We start from the raw sequence: 22,487 nt of genomic DNA, 5'->3' as shown, positions 1-22,487 counted from the left end.
TGTCATCCAAAACATCAATAGTCTTAGTGAACTGTAAGTGTCATTCCTCTTAAAGAGAGTACTACGATGTCATTCTGTGGAAGACAATAAATAAAGAATTTAGAAATATTTGCGTCTGACCTTCATACAGTAAATTCATGAAGTGGTTTAGTATAAGCACATTCATTGGAACATTCACCATTAATGAATCGAAGCACCAGCCCTTCTGAGCACTATTGACGGCATTATTGTACCTCAAAGAATTGATTCTTTGTTAACGATTCAGTTGGGTTAAGCTTGAGGGGTTTAAGTGTAGTTGGTGGGATATAGCGGCGGCTTGAAGCATGGCCAGTCATAGAAGAGGAACTGTGTAGAGATGTGGTTGCATTCAATGACTGCCAACACCATGTGATCTCACCAAAGCATTTTTCACATTCAGGACAACAACACAGAGAATATTTTGTCACTAAGTACCATTGGGGTTTTGCCTCAACATTGCAGCTACCAGTGATTATATAGCTCATTACCCTGCTGCTTGGTTCTCCAATTCAACCTGTAACTGAAGAGTATATCAATTTAAGTTGGGCTTACAGAACATGATTGATGTAGTTGTGGTTGTAAAGTGTGTGCCACTGAATGACTCTGTCCAACTAGAAGCTTGAACAGTTTTTTGCATGAACACCCACCGTTGTCCTCTGTGAATGTAGGAATTGTTTTTGTGGCGGTTGCACTGTTTAGAGTCCTTTTGTGAGTGTATCCATGCTGTAGTGAGGTGTCAATGTCAGGGCCTTGGCAGCGCCAGTGGAAACGTTTAACAGAAGCTCTTTTGAGCAGCTAGACTTTAAAAGATTCAGCATTGCCTCCATGTTATAGCAATATGACCTAGTACCCAAACACAAGCTATAGGTGTTTACTGATAACCAAAAAGTTTTTCTTCTTTCTTTTAGTTTTGCCATCAGTAGGCATGTTGAAATTATGCCGGCAAAATTCTAAAAACTGTAATACTCTCAGATCATCAGAGAGGTGACCGCAGAGGGAACTACACAAAGCTTGGGGAAGTATGACAATTCGTGGAGTGTAGATAGTTGTTTCTTAGGAGTCAACAGCAAATTGAATTCGTTGTTTCTGGGAACATCTAGTTTTATATGCATCATCAGACCGTTTCCTTCCACATATTTTTTTTGTTCATGTTTGTGCAAGTTTATACTAGACCTAACATTTAATGCCTTTTTAAAGTATATAATTTATACTTTCTCGTCTCTACCCCACCGGCTTGTTGAGACAAAAAACTCTTAAAGTGCAATGTTCAAGAAAAACTCCCCTAGTTTGGTTTGTAAGGAGAAGTGTATGTGTGTATGCGAGGGGCCAGAATAGAGATATGAGACTTCATTCTGGTAGGTCTGGCTCTGTTGAAGTGGAAATGTACAGGTGAGCAGGCTGCCAGAGGAACCAGCCCACCACAGAAGGGAATCAGTTAAGACAGCAGTGGATGTCATGAGATGGCCACTGGATATGGATACCCACAGAATGCACACATGTACACGCTGCAGATTGCTGAACCGCCCTGCTTTCAGTTTCTTGCCCTTTCTCTCTCTCTCTCTTTTGCCACTTGTCATGCCCCCCTCCTTCTTTTTCTTTCATAAACTCCTTGAGGGCACCAGTATTTCGTAAGAATGCAGATTAGACCATGTTTTTCCATAGACATGGTTTGGCAAGATGTCGCTCCGCCTCCTCATACCTGATGAGCCTTCAGCCAATTAGATCACTTGCCAATGGGCATGTTCGAATACGAATGATGCTTTGACATGTTTAGCATTCCCTCCATGGTGCAGCGGCCTGGGCTTTGCAGACATTTCCCAGGGTTGTGTGCTCTCTGCTGCAATGTTTGGTGGAGTGGGGGTGATCAGAACAGTACTGGGCACAGTGAGCAGCGCCAAAACACACTTAACTGACCCTCAAACCTGGAACAGAAGTTTGTACTTTGCACAGTGCACAGTTTTACACATTATGTATTGACATGCTCAACATAAAACTGAATATGCACATCAAATAATATGTGGTATACACATACATGGAGAAAAAAGAGAGAGACAGCAAGATAGCCAGGAAAGTGAATGTTTGGGTAGGAGCCTTGTCTGAGCAAGTTCAAGTTAACAGAAGATGGATAATTCTGGTCCCCGATAACAAATATCTTTCATCAACAAGCAAAAACTCGTGAATTTTCATATCTATTTTAAAGTCATATATTGGTTTTGAAGATTTTAGTGCACTGAAAAAAGAAAGGTTGTTGGCATATTATATTGGTGCAAATGGGTAAAAAGCAAAGAAAAGTTTTAGCAAAAAAGAGCTAAAGAGCTACTGCAAGACAAGTCTGCTGGAGCAGAGGAAATCAAAATAGGTCAACAGCTCATCCTTAGGAATCTCAATCAGGCCCTGTGTGTGTGTGTGTGTGTGTGTGTGTGTGTGTGTGTGTGTGTGTGTGTGTGTGTGTGTGTGTGTGTGTGTGTGTGTGTGTGTGTGTGTGTGTGTGTGTGTGTGTGTGTTTGTGCCCCCTAACTCTAATCACCCCCAACACGACTGTATCTAATTCACTCTGCAACTGCTATGGAACAAACAATGGGGCTCCTATTTAACATGCACTGAGTCAACTTCCCCTGCGGTGGCCTTTTGTTGCGTGACTGTGTGTGTATCTGTCTATCTGTAACCATGTGAACATGTGCATCATGTAAAAGAAAAGAGTGCTATTCTGTTACCGTATCAATGCAATAAACAGGGCTCCTCAGCGAGGCCTGGTGGCTGGGTTCTGTTTGCCCCTGGCTGGATTAGCATTAGCCTGGGGCCTGTAGAGAAACCCTGGTCCTGTATGTTTCTGTTTCCGGTCTGACACTGCTATACAGAAAGGCCATCCCTACCTCTTTTATCATCACTGACCTATGCTCACTCTCTCTTTTACTCACATGTGTACACACACACACACACACACACACACACACACACACACACACACACACACACACACATACACACTGTGCACAAGAGAATGAGGGGGGAAAAGGTCTTCAAGGAGGAAAGAAAGGGACGAATGGGAAGAGAGTGAGAGGAGGGCAAAAGGGGACAATGAGTTGCAGATGCTTGCCCCCTCATAAGACCCCCAACCTGCACAAACACACACACACACACATACACACACACACACACACACACAGACAGTCCCAACCTCATTCGTGGTCTCAGCTGCTGTTTAAAAGCAAGAATTAACCCCTGGATCCAGTTTCTTTGTTGCCATGGTGATTTTTTTTTAATTTATTTTTTTGTCGCAATCGACTTCTGTAAGGGTGTACTCCAATTTGGTTGTTGCACTTTGCACAGCTTTCATTGTCTTCCTCTGGGTTTTGTCTCAGTCTTACATTGGGATTTGCATCTTAATCAATTACCTCACTGATTTCATAAAATGATTAAGATACATTGAATGGAAACAGCTGTAGTGATTTTGCATTAATCTGGAGAAGCTGTTGGCTTATTTTGGTAACGCACAATATGATTTTGACTTTATCCCTTTAAACTTACCCTGTGTTTCTGTCCTCTGTTGTCTTTGCCAGGCCTTTGGGAACGCCAAGACGGCCCACAACAACAACTCCAGCCGCTTTGGTAAATTCATCCAGGTTAATTATTTGGAGAGTGGAGTGGTCAGAGGGTAAGTAGTAAACACCACCTGCATGTGTGTATGTTTCTATATGTGAGTCTTTGCAACAACTGCCCTCAACAAGGCCTAACAATGTAAAGTCAAACCACGTTGCCTTAATCTGCTGTACAACACCATACAGAGACATTTAAATGATATTTGTTTGTTCTCTATCCTCTTCCTGTTGCTTGTCATCAGGGTGTTCAACCTCTCTATAGCCTAATATCTTCCCCTTTGCTCTTTGTGGCTGGTCACATGGTTCCTCCTCTGTGCAGTGTGTGTGTGTGTGTGTGTGTGTATGTGGACTGAAATTTTCAACCACTAGAATGTCCTTTTTTTCAGCAGTCAGACTCTGGTTAGAAGCTGCATCAAAGTCTGGCCAACTGTGTCACTTCCTCATCAGGAGAGGGGAACAGGTGCACAATACAGTGCAAAAAAGGCAACATGTTATGCTAAAACTGTAGAAGAGTCAAAAGCTGAAGGGCTGCAGAGAACATTCAGTAAGATATTCAGATTAAAGTCTAACAGGATGAGATTTTTAACACTGGTGTATATGCAAAAGTGTTGTACTAGAAATAAAATTTGATTTGAAACATGTAAATGCCTGTGGTGACAGCTGCTAAGCTCCACGGTTAGCGGACATCCCCAACCTGATTATCTCCTAATGGCACTAGGGCTCATCATGCTCTATTGAATTGCTTACCCTGAGAAGGGTGTGTAATCCAATCATGAGAGTTGATTTTAGGTAGTTGGGGATTTTCTCTGCGACAAACTGAACTCACTTAGATAAGGAAATACTAAAGACTGAAGCACCTCACGCAGTTTACCACCACCTTGCGTGCTAGTGTAGCCTTCTGCTTCACATCAGTAAAGTATTCAGATGACCGTCACAACCCTGCTCTGTAGACTTAACAAAGGCCGCCTGTCTATCTCTCCATCTCCAGTGGCAGCCATTCAGACAGTCAATAGAAGAGATTAACAAAGGCAAGGCTGCTGTTCCACTGTGCTCTGCTTTCTGAACGGACTCACTAACTGACAGACGGGGTGTTTTTATGCTCTCTCTCTCTCTCTCTCTCTCTCTCTCTCTCTCTCTCTGTGGCTTTCTCTCTGTGCCACTAATCCTTCCTCACTGGTTCTGTTCGAGACAGAGCAGGACCATGAAAAGCAACACCCACTTGGAGGTGTGAAAAGGAGGTGGTGTGTGAATGCCAGTTGTCTGAGAGCTATTATGTACTGTATATATGTCTTATGAGACTTACCCCCTTGGTATTTGCTGACTGATATACTGTATCGCCCGTATGTCAATTGGCAACTCTGTACTTTGCTGAAAAGAGGCTCTTGTCAACATTTTTGCAGATGTGTAATGTTCTCAGATCAGCTCATATGAGCAGACAAGAAGCAATCCTAACTTTACAGTTTCTATCACATCCACTAAATTCAATAATCATCCATTGATGTTGCTCAGAACCCCCTGAGAAAAACATTTGCAAACACAACATGTACAGTATATATCATGATGTAAATATGAAACAGGTTCACTAAACCAAATTACCCCCATGTGTACAAAAACATTTTCAGGAAATAGTGGTTCAAATGCCTAGATTGGGGAACTTCTAAGTTTTTCAAGAAGATACAGCATCAAGCAGCAAACACTCACATGGCTGATTTTTATGCGGCTATTCATAGATGTTTCAAATCCTTTGATACAATTGATGCCTCTAACTGGTTTGAGAAGTATTTATCAGACAGAGATTAATGTGTTACGGTATTAAGCCTAATCTGAATTTTTGTCAGTTACTCAGGGCATGCCACAAGGCTGTGTTCTGTCAAAAAAAAAAAATCAAATACAGCTTTCAACATATATATCTGAAACTTGCTTGGTTAAAAATTAATCTTTACCCTTTGTATGTCAAGGTTAAAGAGTATTTGTGGGTCTGCCTGTGGTCTTGACCAACTTAAACAAACTCCCACATTTTTTTATAATATCCATAAAAGTTTTTTTTTGCATAGAAGTTGCAATGCAGACTAATCTGAAAAAAGAGAAAGGTAAACTAGTGAATATGTGCAGTAGATATTCAGTATGTCTATAGTTCAGGCATTGGTTTTAGCAGATGGGCACCACAGTGTTTCTCACAGCACAGCTCTATTCTTACTGTGTGATGAAGACTGGCGTCATTTTCTTTTTGCCTGGCTATCGAAAAAGCAACTCTGACTTATAAAATCGGATTTAGACAGCTTTATGGCCTGGTGCAGTGGGTAAATACCACTGCTTTTAAATTGACATATCTCATGACTGCAGTGGTCTGAAAGCATACCTCTGCCCCTGCAGTAGCCTACCAGTCTCCTCTGTCCAACTTTACTATACAATAGAATAAAAGAAATTAATACCAGAGTTGTCAGATTTTTGTCGTGTGTCTTGCAATGCTTTGTGTGTGATCTGCTACGCCATCCATCTGACATTATCTGAATGCTTTTTTCACTCTTTGACTGTTCCTACCATCTGCCCTCTCTTCCCCTCCTGCTTCTCCCCTCAGTTTTAATTACAAACTGACTTTCACATATGACCTGAAAATACACACACATACACACACACATACACATACACAGGGATGGAGCTGAGTGACTTTAGTGTTGAGTGATTCATCCTCATAGTTTTTCTACCTTTTTTCTTGTCCTCTTTACTGCCCCATCCCTATTTTTCTCCCTTCCTTTTTTTTTTTTTTTTAGGGCTGTTGTGGAGAAGTATCTCCTGGAGAAGTCTCGTCTGGTCTCCAGAGAGAAGAACGAGAGGTGAGGAAGGACAGGCGGGGTCTTGACCCCTCACCCCCACTGACCTTCATGGGGCCCTCTGTACTAACATGGGGAGTTTACCCTGGGAGCCTCTGATGGTTGGATATGAAGTTCCCCTGAAAGCTTCATCCTTTAGTCTTTGACTTTACATGGTCATCTGCCTAAACATTTGCACACCCATATACACATACTCACATATTCAGACACCGTAGACTGAGATATTGCAATATCTACATATGTTTATTGTACTAGCATTAGCAGTGTGTCCATAGTGAATTGAACTTTACCCACCGACATCAATGTGGACATTCATGTATACTGTAAAGTGTCTACACTTGGTGGGGATTTAACTTTAAATGTAGCAGTTTGGTTTGGCCTATTTTTAATGAGACATCCAGAGATTCCAGTTTGTTTGAGTTGAAATTTAAACTTGCTACATAAACAAATGAAAAGGAAAAAAAAAAATCAGTTTCTTATCTGTCAATTCTGTTAGAGACTGCCTCATTCATCATGTCGTCTGTCACATTACCCAAGCCTTTGTTATTCACAGTGAGAGTCTCCTCAGTAGTGAATATCAGTCTGTTGCTACTTGTGTGACTAAGATGCAAACAAATCTTTCTTTGACGAAGCTTTGTTAATTAAGTCAGGAAATGAACAGTCATATTCTTTCATGTGCTGTGTGATATAGATTACCGATGAATGAGTCAAAAGAAGAGACTGGCAGATTTTGATTACCACTGGTTTAAACTTACAGCAGCGAAAACAACAAAACACTCTGACCTTAATACAAATATTTTCTCTATTTAATGTAGATACAGAAAAGCCTTAGCCACGAGGTGTAATGCCTTACCTGTTACTGACACAGGGAGGCTTTTTCTACCTACACAAGTCATGTTTTATCTTTCGGGTTGAGATTCACACAGATACAAATACACACAAGCACTCAGAGTGATTGGTCTGTAAAACCATAATCTACCAGTGAGCAGCTCAGCTGACACAGTTGATGCCTTGTATAAAAACATACTGCTGCTTTGAGAGCCTTATTATTCATTAGTTTCCTGTTCAAATTTTCCCAGCTAGTTTTGGAAAATGTAGTTAACCTTTCATTGACCGGCTCGCCTACATATCCTTCGGGCTAATACCAGTGTGCTGTTAATAACCTAGCCCGCAGTTGCTTTTGACAGAGCATCTTGCCTGTCTAGTCAGGGAGTGAGTCTACGGTGATGTCATTGCTTCTTAGTAATAAGGGTGGAAACTGATTACACATGTTTGCTGTCGCCTGTCTAAATACCTGTCCACTGATAGCCCGAGCGGAAAACTGATTTCAGCATCACTGAGCTCTGTCTTCTTTCTATTAGCTTTTTACAATGTGTGGACTCTTGGTTTATCACCAAAACTACCCCTTATTTGTGACCATAAACATGAAGCTCTATCCACTGATAGTTGCTCACAAGATAATAAAACAAACAAATGATGGATGCTCATATGCATCAGTCAATCCACTAAGGCATTGTCAATGGACTTAATATATACGTGCTGTGTGTTGTTTTTCTAGGAACTACCACGTGTTTTACTACCTGTTGTTGGGAGCGTCAGAGGAGGAGAGGAAGGAGTTTAAGTTGCTGCCGCCTGAAGACTACTTCTACCTCAAGCAGGTACAGTGCAACTCTATTGCCCGATTGCATCCAGACATCCAGCAGTTTACACACTATCCATTTGATGTAAACAGTAAAAAATCCTGACTTTTCACTTCATTTAATATCATTCTGCCCTGTTCAGTCTACTCAAACCACTAGAGAATCACTTTCCAACACTGTTAATGAACCATAACCTACTGTAATTCACTGTTAGTGGACCTGGTATTCATAAAGACTGTCAAGCGTCTGAATAAGCTGCTGTCTACATTCCCCCGCTTTCTGCGCACATGTGAACTGCATGTTAATCAGGCTGTCTTTGTTCTTTCACTCGTTTAAATTCCCCTCTATCCACACCCTCCTTTTCATTCACCTCTGTTCTTCACCTTTTTATTTTTCCATTTTGTGCTCTTGCTTTCATTTTCTCATCCTCATGGACTCCTACTAACTTTCTTTGTAGCAAAACTTTAAGATAGAAGATGAGGAAGACCTGCGTCATGACTTTGAAAGGCTGCAGCAGGCAATGGAGATGGTTGGCTTCCTTCCCGCCACCAAGAAACAGTAAGTGAATCAGTGAACATGTCCAGTGTAGTGTGTGTAATGTGGAGAGTTGCCTAATATTCTTCCAGATGTGGTGAAGAATTTGTGCTGAAAACCCATCCCAAACCATATTTCCACTCATTCCTGGAAACAGAAGTTATTTTGGTCTGAGCATTGAGTCACATTACCAAATATACAAATTACAACAACAACACTATTTAGAGCACCAACAACACAACAAAAGCTGCATCGAACAGGCTTATATAGAAGTTAATTAGAGACAGTGTGCAGATACAATGCTTCAAGTATTCAGTATGAACATGAACAGATGAAAAGACTGAGGAACAGCAATGTACAGAAAAGTTACTGCATGTGTCATATGACTGTATTGTTCCTTCTGCTTTCAGTTTGTGTAATATTTCTGACTGTGTTGCAGGATCTTTTCTGTCCTCTCGGCCATCTTGTATCTGGGCAACGTGACCTACAGGAGGAAGTCAACGGGCCGAGATGAGGGGTTGGATGTGGGACCACCAGAGGTCTTGGCTACACTCTCTGACCTGCTAAAGGTAACATACTGTATATTTGTGTGTCTTTGTGGCTCCATACTTCACCCTGTCTGTGAGTTTTGTGCCACCGTCAGAATTAACCTGCGGGTGTCCCTCTCAGGTTAAAGAGGAGCTGCTGGTCGAGGCACTGACGAAAAGAAAAACGGTGACAGTCAACGACAAGCTGATCCTCCCTTATAGCCACTCTGAGGTAGGCATCAGCCATGAAGACATCTAAGCGACTTGTCATTACTATAATAGTCTCTATAGTGTGTAACTGCACCCGAATTGTGGCCTTCGCTGTCTCCCTCTTCCTTATGCATTTCTGCTTCTTCCTCTTTATTGGTAATACACCTAATGTAGATCTCTTCTTCCAGGCAGTGTTTAATGTTCAACATTTTATTAACCTCTTTATTTTTAAGTCCTCATACACATTTGCACAGTGTCAAACCCTAACTGTGCTTCTGTTCTGTTATGTTCATTGAAGTTTTCCTCACAATATGCATCATGCCATCTTTATCTCATCAGGCTATCACAGCCAGAGACTCCATGGCCAAATCTCTATACAGCGCCTTGTTTGACTGGATCGTCCTGCGCATCAATCACGCTCTGCTTAACAAGAAGGACATGGAGGAATCTGTTCCAGTGAGACACAGATGCTCCCACACAGACACACAAAATACATGCAAACTGATCCATCTGCACATTATAAAACTCTTTTCTTTGGGTTGATGATTGTTATACATTCCCTTTCCTGCTCCTCACTACTGTTCGGTTGGTGTTCGTGGTCCTGTTTTCCAGTGCTTGTCCATTGGTGTCCTGGACATTTTTGGCTTCGAGGACTTTGAGACAAACAGCTTTGAGCAGTTCTGCATCAACTACGCAAACGAGCAGCTGCAGTATTACTTCAACCATCACATCTTCAATCTGGAACAGGTGAGCAGTTGTGTCCTAAAATCATTTAATGTGACACTCTGAACGACAAACCAGCAGAAGATTTGCTTCCCTGTGATTCAAACTTAGGACTCTCTTCAATCTCTGTGTTTACAATAAAGACTACCAAAACGATGACTCATCTAAACATTTCCTGATCTCTAAAAGGAAGGAAAGCTACAAGCCAGTTCACACTAGTTTATCTTATCCTTCAGAGTTCGGATAGGAATACGAATCAAAGTTGAATTATTTATCAATGTTTAGTTATTTAGTCAAACTTGACTTTGAAAACTATAATGGTCCGTCTTTTTGGCATACACAGTAAAAAACAGTTACATCTGTTGTGGATGTTTTTGAGATTATTTGGTTAGATAATTCAGGTTAAAAAAAATCATTAGGGAAATTGTCAAACTGCGTATCATGACTTCACCAGTGTCCTGTCCTGCCCTCATGTTCTGTCCTGCCTCATGCAGGAGGAGTACCAAGCAGAGGGAATCACTTGGCACAACATCGATTACACAGACAACGTGGGCTGTATCCATCTCATCAGCAAGAAGCCCACTGGCCTGCTCTACCTGCTGGATGAGGAGAGCAAGTAAGACACCGCTACAGATGATTCACTCTGTTTCATTCATGTCTTACGGATGCCAGTAGGAATTAAGTTTGTTTTGATTCAGTTGAAGCTGTCCATTTATCCGTATTTTCTTTTCTCCAGCTTTCCCCATGCCACAGATGAGACATTATTAGCCAAATTCAAGCAGCAGCACCAGGGAAACAAATACTTTGTCCCCACACCAGTCCTGGAGCCAGCCTTTGTCATTCGCCACTTTGCTGGAAAAGTCAAATATCAAATCAAGGTAAGCAGGAAGATGGACAGAGAAGCCACAGGTAACATGACAATAGCTGATTCCATTAAATGCAAACAAAAGACTTTTGGGTTTTAAATTACACTTAAATATAGCCTAGACCATTTGTTTGTGTGTTGATGGTGGCTTTTGTAATGTGCTTGATATATTTGACCTCCCCAGGATTTCCGGGAGAAGAACACAGACCACATGCGTCCTGACATTGTGGCATTGTTGCGGAGCAGTGACCGTGCATATGTGCGGCAGCTGATCGGCATGGATCCGGTGGCCATGTTTCGTTGGGGAATCCTGCGTGCCACCATCAGAGGCATTGCTGCTTTCAATGAGGCTGGTCGTTCCTGGGCCGCCAAAACTTCAGGTACATTATCAGTGTACCACTGTCAGCCCGTCCCGGGTAAAATAATCCTAAAAAGTAATTTTTACCATGGAAGGTGTATTAAATATAGACGGTTTAAAGTATTTTAGCCTTCTTTTTTTTACTGACAGCATGCTTATTCTATCCAAAAAATACTTAAGATCAATCAGTCAGACCAATTTAGCTTGGCAACATAGATTTTATGTGTCAGTTTTGGTGATTACTGTCATATAGCTGCATCCTCAGACCACTAGTGCAATTTATAACACAACTTCTGACACATGCAGTTTCTCTGCTCTGTAAATTGCCTTTTAGATCAACACATAAAGGAATTAGGAGTTCAGAAACGTGAGGCTGTAGCAGATTTTGACCTTTTTTCTACAACTCTCAATCCTCCAGACTATTTTTGTGCTCTTAGACGTAGCCCATTGACGTAGGACCCTTTTTATGTGGATTAACAAGATTGAATGAAGACAAAACTGTAAACAACAGAAACTGCTGCAGTCATGTGACACTGATCAACCCTATACTCTGTCAGAAAGCCTGCCCATGATTAATACACTGTTTCACTTGTTAATAATGTGTATCGTGTGTTTATATTTTAGGTGTTGTCCGTCCAATCTCCAGAACTCCTTTAGGAGAGCTTCAACGGTCCAATGCCCCAATAGAAAGAATGTACAAGTAAGTACTGAACATAAATGAATATTAAACTTTTCTCACTTGATCTTTGTTGTGTTTGGACTGGTTTTCTTAACTGTCAGGTCTGTTTCCTTTGGAGGAATCTGTCTGCAATAGTACCTGTGGACGTGGAGCAGACTGTCGGTCCTGTTCATTTTGTGCTCAATAACTCTCTTACTCTTCACTTTCATGAAACTGAGACTGATTTGTTTAAAATAGGATCCACTAAATATTCAGCCTTCATGAGGCTGCCACTTTTCTTCCGCTCATAAACTACACAGCAACATATTTCCAGTTTGATGGTCCTTGTTGATGGTGAAGGAAATGTTTAAAATGGTTGGTGAACTGTGGACCTCCTCATTTATCTCGTGGTACTGGATGAGATGAGGAAGGACAATGTCAGGCACCTACTGAAACCTAACCAGCTGAATTACTATATTTCATTTGAACTGAATTCACAAAAATGCAGCTTTTTTGGATCACCTTGACAGACGAATCCTCCTTCACCTCATCTCAGTCACCCATATCCTCTCCACCCTTTGGTGACCCCAGTGTGTACGGTTCTCTCCTCTCCCTCTCCCCTCCACAGACGAGCATCTATGCTCGATTTCTACTTTGATCATTCAGAGGAGCGCCCTCTAGAGGCCTTTGAAGACATCTTTGCTAGCTATGAGAGTAAGAAGTAAGTGAATTTGGTGGACAGGAGAAAAGAATGAAGACATGAGGCCAAGCAGGAAGGAAATGTGCTTTGTTTTGGGTAAAAAATACCAGTTTCCTCTATTCTGAGTTTGCTCCCATCTTGAAGAAAATCGGAATATTTATTTAGCTATTTAATATAATTGAATTTGTTTCCTAAGAGGAAGTTCAGTATATCAGTGTAACACAGAACAACAAAGTTGCCCTTTACTTTGCATTCCGTCTCTTCTCTCACTGTAATCCAAATCTTTTTCTGTAGCTGTGATAATCTCTCTCCTTCCTCATGTTTATTGTTCTTGCTATAGAGCAGAGGAGGCGGTTTGTACTGGCCTACTCTGATTAGACACCCGGATTACTTACATCAGCTGTGGTTCGCTGGAAACACACGTACAGGGACCCCTAGTCAAATAGACAAAGGGAATTGGGAGAGCTTTCTCAGAAGGGAACAAAACCATGAAGAATATTTTTGGATTGTTAGGCCCTCTGAACCTTGACTTTCTACTTCCTGCTTTCAGATCTGAAATTACTGGGTTGTGTTTTTTTTTTCAAGACTAAATACATAACCTGATTGTTGAACCTCTGAGCACGTTGTTACCATTATTGAATCACCCAGTCCCTTCCAGATCTGCAATAACTGTGGTGTAGAGGTCAAATTCACTGTGTCTCATTTACTGTATATTTTGCCCATTCCTTCACTGCCTTGCCTCCTCTGTTTTCATGGTCATTCATGGTAAGTACAGAAAAGTATTGCATGGGCAAGCTCTGGGACATGGAGAAGTCTCCATATTAACCTAATCAGATTTAGTGTCCAGTGTAACACCAGCCCCAGTTAAAGGACCGTAAACCCGAAAAACCTCACCAGTAACAACTTACAGTCACACAACCAGTAACAGCCCCAGCATGGAAACAGATGGCCAGCCACACTGAACGTCAACACAGCTCTGCATGTTAACTACCACAGTGGCAGGGATATGGGTGTGAATACAACCCCTACATGCCCCACTGTCTCTTTGTGTGTGCGTGTCTTTTTCTGTTTTTAAAAGGGATATGGCAGCATGGTTGGGTGGTCTAGTGTGTCTTGTGGTTTCCTTGTACATAAACATGAACAGGGGGAGAATACATTTTGTGGGTTATTCTTCACAGATGAGCAGAGAGTGAAAGCTGAAGATTTTCTTGTTATCAGACCCCCAACTATCCTGCAGTGCGCGTTCTTGTCTTGGGTAACTGCAGTGGTGTGTTTTCCTTTAAGGTGTCCTAACAGTGGTGTTCTATCACTCCCCACTTTATGGCCCCCCCCCCCTTTTCTGTCCTCCTCTTGTCGGTTTTTCCAATCTTTCTCCTGTTTTTCCCCTTCCTCCTCCCCCTCTCCTTCCCTCTCTGCACTGGGTGTGTGTTTGTGGTGTGATCAGAGACATGCATGCCGAGATCATCAGCTCCATTAAGAACTTGCAGCTGGATGGTGAGGACCCTCGCAAGCTGCTGCAGTCCTGGGGTCGCCTCCGCTTCCCGCGACACGTCCTCCAGTGAGTCTGCAGACAGACGTAGCATCAGCTCTTCTCCGGATCAGTCCAGTCTAGTCAACTCAGGCAGAACTTGCTCCCATTAAATTCTATATTTTTTTACAAAAAAAAGATGCATTTTATGTTAACGTTAGGTTAGACCAGTTTAATACAACTTGCCATGGATAGTTTAAGCTGTCACATTTATAGCTACTTTTCTAAATGGATCATTAACGTCTCATGTGATCTTTCCATCAAACACTCTTCTGCTTCATCAGCAGACAATACACGAGTAGCCCTGTTTTGTAGATGCTATCTAGCTTTCTTAAAAGCTAAAGCTGAAAGGCCTTGAATACTTACTTTGTTAACTGCTGCATGATTATCATCAGAAGACTTTGCTGGCATGTGAGGTGTTTTGGAGCATCTTGTGAAAATATGTCCCAGCGGCCTCGCAGCATGATAGGATCTACAGCAAGTTCTGTAGTGACGCATAGCAACATAGAGAACGTGAACATAAATTTCGAGCTCTTTGTATAGATGAAAGCAAGAGAGCATGTCTGTTTGTATGGTGAATCTCTGCTGGGCTGATTGTTTAGATTTTTCTTTCCATCTCCTGAAGCAAACTCCCTCCTCCTCTTCTCCATCATTCTTTTCCTGTCACTCACTCATTCCTTGCGTCTGCCTGTCATTCATCCCATCTTCCAGGTGCAACTCTTGATTCATCACTGACTGACAGCGCATGAAGAAGTCTCCTGTCCGTACTAACCCGGCTTCTCACACCACATCCACATCCATTACTCCATTCCACCCTCCTGCCTCAGCTTTTAACACTTCACTCGCACTCACTCACCCTGCATCTCTTTTCTCCCTGTTTCCACAGGAAAAACAAGGGCACCAAACAGAAGCAGGTCATCCCCAAGGTAAACCTGATTAAAGACCTAAGACCCCAAGATTAGGGAAAAATAAAAATAAAATCTTGGGCTAGTCATTGAAAACAATCTGGTTGATTTTATTAGTTTACCATGATTTTTTTTAGAATTGTATTAATTGAGTGCAAGTAGGAGATTAATTCACTGAATTAATGCTGTGCAGAGTTTGCTGGATTCTCGGTCTCTGAAGTTCATTGTGAGCCTGACACTACAAGATCGCACTACCAAGTCTCTGCTCCACCTGCACAAGAAGAAGAAGCCCCCCAGCATCAGTGCCCAGTTCCAGGTAAAATCATACGATCCAGCAGGATGCTCATTATACACAAACACTGGGCATTTCACGCCAAACACGCTCCAGCAGCAGTGCGGTCCTGACCATTCAGCAAACTCTTTTCTTTGTTTCCTTCAGACTTCTCTGACCAAACTCTTAGAGACTCTGAACAGAGCAGAGCCTTTCTTCATTCGCTGTATCCGCTCCAATGCTGAGAAGGTAAGATTTTGTCATGTCATTTGTTCTTGAATATCTTCTGTTCAAATCCTGAAGTTTTCCTCCATTTTAAGGGCATTACAAGAGGAAATCTTGAGTGTAAATGTTTCATTTACCTCTCGGAAACAAATATCTTGGATCTATTGAAAAATGAAGCAAGGTTTTTTTAAAGGGGATTTTAAAGTCGATATGAAATCTGAAGTATGAAAATTATCACAGAATTTTCAGCCCTAATCTCTTATATATCATATTTTTAACACAATTCTCAATTATGTTAGATATGAACATTGTTTAATTGGTAAATATGGGTATGGGTATCTATAACCAAAAATGCTTCTCTTGTCCTTAAATATGAGCAGAAGGAGATGTATCTGGATGAGGCCTTGGTGGTTCAGCAGCTGCGATACACAGGAATGCTGGAAACTGTTCGTATTAGGAGGTCAGGCTACGGAGCCAAGTACACATTCCAGGTACTGCAAAGCCCATATGAGAAGACCACACCATTTATATTGTCACACCAGGCACTGAAGATGTAGTATTTTGACGGTGAATAGAAGCTGATGGCAAGGCCTGCAACAGTGCTACAAACAAACATGAAGACAGTCTAAAAATATAATTCAAGGCAAAGTTAGTCACTTACAGCTGCTTCCTGCATCTATTTATTTCAAACATCTTTATGAAGTCCTTGACTCACAGTTTCCAGAGATGTTGAAATTCTTACTGTGCTGTAATGATAAAAATTCTTGATGATGGCATCACTGTATGTAAAATATGCACTGTTAAATACTGGAAATTTGATCAATCCCACATATGTCCTCTTATGAACGATTCCTTTTTTTAATATATATTGCCTTTGTTTTCTTGTCCATGCAGGAGTTCGTTGAGCAGTTTGGAGTTTTGCTGCCAAAGAACACCACTGCCTGTAAAGAGGACATCTCAGTGCTGCTTGAGAAGAAGATGGGCCTGGACCCCACCACGTATCAGATAGGCAAAACTAAGGTACACTTGTTATACTTTCAGTTAATCTTAAAAAACCCAAGTCTTGTCTGCATTTGTTTCTGTACAATTTTTAATGTCATTCATCGAAACTGTGGCATGTTTCTCTCTGTTCAGGTGTTCTTGAAGGAGCTGGAGCGACAGCAGCTGCAGGACACACTGCACAAGGATGTAATGCGTAAGATCATCTTCCTTCAGCATTGGTTCAGAGTTCGTCTGCAGAGGAAAGAGTTTCTGGACATGAGACAGGCAGCCGTCTTGATCCAGGTAAACACAGATGCAAAATTAAATTTTTTGGGCAGTCATGTCAGTATGTTCATTTTGCTTGTTTTGTCCCTTTTTTTTTTTTTTTTTTTTTTAAATGTATATTTAAGAGGGAATTAAAGAACAATCCTGATATTCCCTCTCCTCTCTCTTAGCGTTCATGGCGGAGGTACTGCAAAGAGGAGCAAAGGCGACGTGCAGCCACTCTGATCCAGGCTGTGTGGAGAGGGCACAGACAGAGATTAGATTACCACCGCCAAAGACGGGGCGCTACCAAAATACAAGCCCTGGTCAGAGGCCACTCAGCACGCAGGAGGTAACAACACAGACACACGCAGTCTGTGTCTCTATAGTTGGTTTTGTAGGATAAAATAATATTAAACCTATGGTCTAAAACAAGTTTGCTGGACCCCTAATGGACATGCAATGCTCTAATAACATTTTAAAAGATGTGGGTGGCGGTCATATTTATGTTTCACTTTTTACAGGTGTCATTCCATTCGTCAGGAGAAACGGAGAATGGAGGAAGAGGAAGAAGAAGCTCAGAAGAGGGCAGAAGAAGAGGAAAGAAGGAGGAGGGAAGAGGAGGAGGAGGCAAGGAGAAAAGCAGAGGAGGAGGAAGCAAGGAGGAGGATGGAAGAAGAAGCAAGGAGAAAAGAAGAGGAGGAAACAAGGAGAGCAGAGGAAGAAGAGGCAGCTATGAAAGAGCAGCAAGCGCAGAAAAAGAGAGAAGAGGAGAAAAGACTGGCAACAGAGCCCCAAACAAGAGAGGATCCAGATATAGAGCTGGTCACAGAGGAGATGCTGAATGACAGCCTCCCTGTCCAGGAGACTGAAGAGGAGAGAGGAGAGGAGGACGGAGAGGTTAAATCAAATTCACATACAGAGGAGGAGGAACAGGAAAAGGAAGAAGAGCAGGAGGATGAAGATGAGGAATTAAATTTGGAGGCCAATGGTACCCTGGCTGAGGCTGGATCCCAGCTGGATGAGAAAGACGAGGAGGAGGAGGATTTGGTGAACCAAACACTAGGACAGTCAGATTCAAAACCTGGCCTGTCCTCTGATGGGGAAACCTCCAACGCACTTACAGCCACATCTCCAGGTCAGGAGTCAGATAAGCAGGCTCCCAGCACTACCTCTACATCTTCCAATGCTGAACAAAACAGAGTACGACCATCAGCCATTAACAGGGGCCAGAAGAGAGAGCAGAGGAGACGAAGAGGGTTGGAACACAACCAGAGAGAGACTGATCGAGCCGCCTCCTCCTCCCTCTCCTCAGCCACCAGCAAGGATCAAACATCCCCACCAATGAGCAAAAGCCAGGAGACCTCTAAGCTAAAAGAGCGGTCAGACAGCAAGGAGCTGGACCAGTACACCTTTGTTGCATGGAAAATTAAGGAAGAGAAGGGAGGGAAGAAGGAGGCAAAAACGTCTCCTCCTCCTGCTTCTGGTTCTGTTCGTCCATCTACGCTATCCCTGCAGCCCGCTGACCCTGTACCTGAGAGAAACGGCCTAGGGGAAGGTGGGGGAGTGGTAAACCTGCATCGCCGTCCCGGGGCAATCAAAGAGAAGCCGGAGAAGTGGAGGGGGAGGAGGAGTGATGTCGAATACTCTGAGAGCAACAGCCCTCCTCCACCTTACAACAAGGAAGAAAAGAGAAAAAAACAACCACAGTATGTCTTCTGTTATGATCACATGCTCAGATATACCCTCCAGTTAGAGGACAAGTCTGGTCATATTCCATATTTTTCATTCTTTGAACAGATCTCAAAACAAACAATGTATTGATCCTAATAACTGCCATAATAGCTGCAATAAAAGTTTACTAGTGCACCAGATCCGCAGCTGGTAATGGTTCCCAACAAAGACACTATTTATTCCTGTTTAAGAAATTATGTAACTCTTTAAAAAAAATGACAGTGTAAGTATTTGTGACTTATTTTTAAAGACTAAGATATTCAGTAGAAACGAATTGGCTTGGGGCTGAGTGCCAAAAACAAGCTGGAGAAGTCAGAAAGACTGATACACTGTTAGCTCTGGTCTTTTCATGAGATTTGTTGACAATAACAACAGTGTAGAATATCACCATCCTTATCCTTTAAACTGCAAGAACATTTTTCTCACACAAATGTCGACTTTCTTTGAACATGTTTTACTCCTGTTTACGTTATTTATATTATTAATAGCAGCTGGAAAGTTGATTTTCTGACAAGCATTTCCAACATTTTGTTTGTTTGCGTAAGAAAGCCCTCATAAAGTGATTTGTGTCTCATCTATATTTCCCTGTCTGTCCATCTGCAGGAGTGACACAACCTTGACATCAATTGACGGTTTGTCTCCAGGTTCTGAAGGAGCTGGCACTGTATCAGGCAGAGAGGTGTTTTAAATGTTGATCTATTTGAAATCATGAATGTGTTGTTTTAACAGTTCTGATAAATCCTTTTTTGATATTTGAAATTGCAAAAATGTGCCCTAAGTGTCGAATCATTTCTCAAACCGTATTTCATCACTTGTTTCCTTACTTATGTTTTATGTCCTGCAGATAATTTCCCCCTTGGAAGGCCATGGTGATGGCTCAAAAGGGAGCTCCATCAGAAGGAAACAGCAAGATGGGTCTGGTCACCCAGATTCAGCCCACTGCATCCCATCCACACCAGACAGGTACTGCATTGGGACTGGCTTATACCGTAGACACAGGCTTGTGATGGGATGAGGAGGGTTGCTATTAAATGGGACTGAAAGCATTTTGGTCCAGACATTTGTTTGAAATGGAGATGGACTGAGATGGGTGAAACACAGCATAATGTGTCCAGTAGGCGACTGTATCTGTAGTCTCAGTAAAAATAGATGTGAAAACACTATGAATCATTCTCACTTTCCTCTTAACCCATGCTGATGACTGCTTGACTCAGATTCATGGGAAAACTTGAACTCCCTGTGTGGCGTTTCACATTCATAAACGGAAATTCCTGTTAACTAAATTTACTCTGAATAGATTTATATGCCAGAAATATACGGTTAAGGCTAAGTCTCTGGGCCAGAGTTGTATCAGAGGGAGGCATCGGGTGGATTGCTTTGTTTTTAATTTGTGTTGTTGCTATGGTGACACTGCTGGAGCAGAGCTTGAATATGTGGCACTTTAAAAGCAGACTTTTTCAGGATAACTCAGTTTTGATGGTTTTTTTTAAATTCTGGACTTCTTAGTAGTTAAATTATCTGTTTTGCCTGTTGCCAAGAAACAATCCAGGGAGTTGCACACAGGCGTATGAGTAAGAACACAAAACATTCAAAAACCCAAAGGAAACTGTGCTCTGCTGTTAGAAGGGAATGAGTTGTAAAATATGATATCGGGAATCCACACTGAAAAATCTCTTTCCTGTAACCAGTATGAACCCCAGGCCTTTTAGAGTTACACAACAGTTTTGCATAACAAGGTTTATGAATATTCTTTAGAACATCTTGCGTTTCTGTGCCCTGCAGGTCAGGTGGTTTTTTCAGCAAGATTTTGAAAAAACGACCCCACAAAGAGGCCCAGACTCCAGACAACGGAGAGCTGACACTTGCTCAGATTCCCACTGAAAAGCCAACAGGAGGGGAAGGTAAATAATACAACAGGGGGCAGAGGCTAGGTCTGTCCCTCTTCTAAAAATAATTAAAGGATTTGCTGCAGCAGGGAGATAAAATGTATTCCTTTAATTTGATTGGGTTTTTTGGGTTCCACTTTCCCAAAGCTGATAAAAAGGAGAGTAATTCTACTGTATACTTTACCATAAATGATCATATTGTTTATATTTCATCATCAAAAGTACAGATATTTTGGTAATTTTGAGATCACATATTGATGACAGCTCTAACTGCACTAAAACTGTTAAACTGCTGCAGTTCACTGCTATCACACCTCATGAAGTGAGGCATGGAAAGAAAACACAGTTGTATTATCATATACTCTTCCCAGGCTTTTAGCTAATCCTGCTGTTTGCTTTTTGAGAAAATACTGACCCGTGCAGGATTATACTCAGTGATATCACAATAACTTTACTTTGGGTTTTGTTACATCCATGGGGCTTATGAATAGTGTACATTATGCATTAGAAGTCTGAGTTCAGTATGAGAAAAGACGTCGAGAAGTAGTCCGTATATCATTTATCCAACTTTTCCACATGTAGTCGATTTTACTATAAAAATATTTTCCTTTTCAGTCCCAACATCTGGATATCAATCTCGGCCTCTCTCCCAGCCACATGGCGACCGCGCGGGTAAAAGTTTAGGTCGCAACCCCTCCATAAAGATCAGTCGTGCCACACGGGTCTCGGAGCAGTGGAACGCCTCACTTGAACGGGAGATCACCAACGCCAACGAGCTGCGGCACCTTGATGAGTTTCTGGGCAACCAGGTAAACGAAAGACGACAAGCGGTTTACCTTTTGCAGGAAATAATTTTAACTTATTTAGCCACAAAAATATGTTTTGTTTGTGTTTCTCTTTAGGTCAACGATTTCCGCTCCAGGGGGAAGTCGCTGTCAGCAACAGAGGCCATCTTTGTAACAGCCACCATGCAGTTCAGAGAGAATATCAAAGCCATGTATTCCCTCACAGTAAGTCTATCTGCAGGCACATAAAACATACATAATACATACTGATCAAAGCTCTACATCGCCATCATCTCTTCTTCCTCATTTTATCTCCTGTCCCATAAACTTTACCAGAAACCCACCATTGGCTACAAAAGTCTGATGACAGGCTACCAGAACAAAGTGATCCACCTGGCGGACGACAAGCAGAAAGGAGAAGTCCAACTTGTAGTCAACTTGTTCCAGTCGGTGCTGGACGGCTTCATCAGAGGAGAGATGAAGAAGGAGGAGGCTGAACCTGCAAAGGTGAAACACTGCGATTTTTTTTAATTTTTTAATTTTTTTATCATTTAGTCTGGTTCGTCCAAATATGAAAAAGTAATGTATTCACACCTCTCTTTGTTTTTCAGCCTGCTAAAGCTCGGAAGAAGAGGAGGAAAAAAGATAAAAGTGTAAGTGTGCAGAGTTTGCAATTCTCTTTTGTCCGTAATAAATCATTTTAATTCAACATAGATTAGGATTTCTAATTGAGTGACTTTACGTTTTCTTAGATTGAGAGCCCCCTGGATCACGTATTCATCAACTATCAGGTCAACATTATGCAGTCGTGTGACCAGTGTAGTTCTTACATCTGGGGCATGGAGAAGGCCTACATGTGCAGCTGTGAGTTAACACCCCAAAAAAACTCTTTTGCTTGTTCCTCATTTGTGTTCAAATCCTTGAGACTAAATCTTGCACCATAACATAGCGATTTAAGTTCCTGCATTAATTTAATGCCTTTTTTAAATCTTGTCTTACAGATTGTAAAATGGTGTGCCATAAGAAGTGTATCTGCAAAATAGTCATTGACTGCTTCACCTGCTTTGCCAAAAAGGTATTTTTTTACTTGTGGAAAACACAGGCCTAAATTAATGATAGCCTCTTTCCCGCAGGACTCGGCCATATTTTCTCATAAAGTCTGACACATGGCACTTGCAGTTCTCTGTTTGTATTCTTAGATAAATAACTGACTATTACAGTACTGGCTAGTAAAATTTAAAGACC

General features: G+C 41.8%; 1 protein-coding gene across 3 annotated transcripts in view; it reads left to right on the top strand.

The window, feature by feature from the left end:
- Nucleotides 1–22,487, top strand: part of LOC120790429 (unconventional myosin-IXb) — a 55,646-nt gene that overhangs the window by 27,869 nt on the left and 5,290 nt on the right. For all 3 annotated transcript variants that reach the window (XM_040127916.1, XM_040127915.1, XM_040127917.1), the window contains exons 5-35: nt 3,579–3,673; nt 6,389–6,451; nt 8,007–8,106; nt 8,546–8,646; nt 9,062–9,191; nt 9,292–9,381; nt 9,699–9,815; nt 9,972–10,106; nt 10,577–10,698; nt 10,819–10,960; nt 11,132–11,327; nt 11,930–12,005; nt 12,592–12,684; nt 14,108–14,221; nt 15,078–15,117; nt 15,290–15,412; nt 15,536–15,616; nt 15,973–16,083; nt 16,487–16,612; nt 16,727–16,876; nt 17,029–17,189; nt 17,362–18,546; nt 19,175–19,250; nt 19,416–19,534; nt 20,354–20,472; nt 21,073–21,266; nt 21,360–21,467; nt 21,579–21,749; nt 21,854–21,895; nt 21,995–22,106; nt 22,244–22,317. In XM_040127916.1, the coding sequence (XP_039983850.1) occupies nt 3,579–3,673; nt 6,389–6,451; nt 8,007–8,106; nt 8,546–8,646; nt 9,062–9,191; nt 9,292–9,381; nt 9,699–9,815; nt 9,972–10,106; nt 10,577–10,698; nt 10,819–10,960; nt 11,132–11,327; nt 11,930–12,005; nt 12,592–12,684; nt 14,108–14,221; nt 15,078–15,117; nt 15,290–15,412; nt 15,536–15,616; nt 15,973–16,083; nt 16,487–16,612; nt 16,727–16,876; nt 17,029–17,189; nt 17,362–18,546; nt 19,175–19,250; nt 19,416–19,534; nt 20,354–20,472; nt 21,073–21,266; nt 21,360–21,467; nt 21,579–21,749; nt 21,854–21,895; nt 21,995–22,106; nt 22,244–22,317 (4,566 nt within the window). The remainder of the gene's footprint in view (nt 1–3,578; nt 3,674–6,388; nt 6,452–8,006; nt 8,107–8,545; nt 8,647–9,061; nt 9,192–9,291; nt 9,382–9,698; nt 9,816–9,971; nt 10,107–10,576; nt 10,699–10,818; nt 10,961–11,131; nt 11,328–11,929; nt 12,006–12,591; nt 12,685–14,107; nt 14,222–15,077; nt 15,118–15,289; nt 15,413–15,535; nt 15,617–15,972; nt 16,084–16,486; nt 16,613–16,726; nt 16,877–17,028; nt 17,190–17,361; nt 18,547–19,174; nt 19,251–19,415; nt 19,535–20,353; nt 20,473–21,072; nt 21,267–21,359; nt 21,468–21,578; nt 21,750–21,853; nt 21,896–21,994; nt 22,107–22,243; nt 22,318–22,487) is intronic.

This window comes from Xiphias gladius, chromosome 6, assembly GCF_016859285.1.
Source record: "Xiphias gladius isolate SHS-SW01 ecotype Sanya breed wild chromosome 6, ASM1685928v1, whole genome shotgun sequence".
NCBI lineage: Eukaryota > Metazoa > Chordata > Actinopteri > Istiophoriformes > Xiphiidae > Xiphias > Xiphias gladius.
This window is presented reverse-complemented; position numbering and strand designations above follow the sequence as displayed.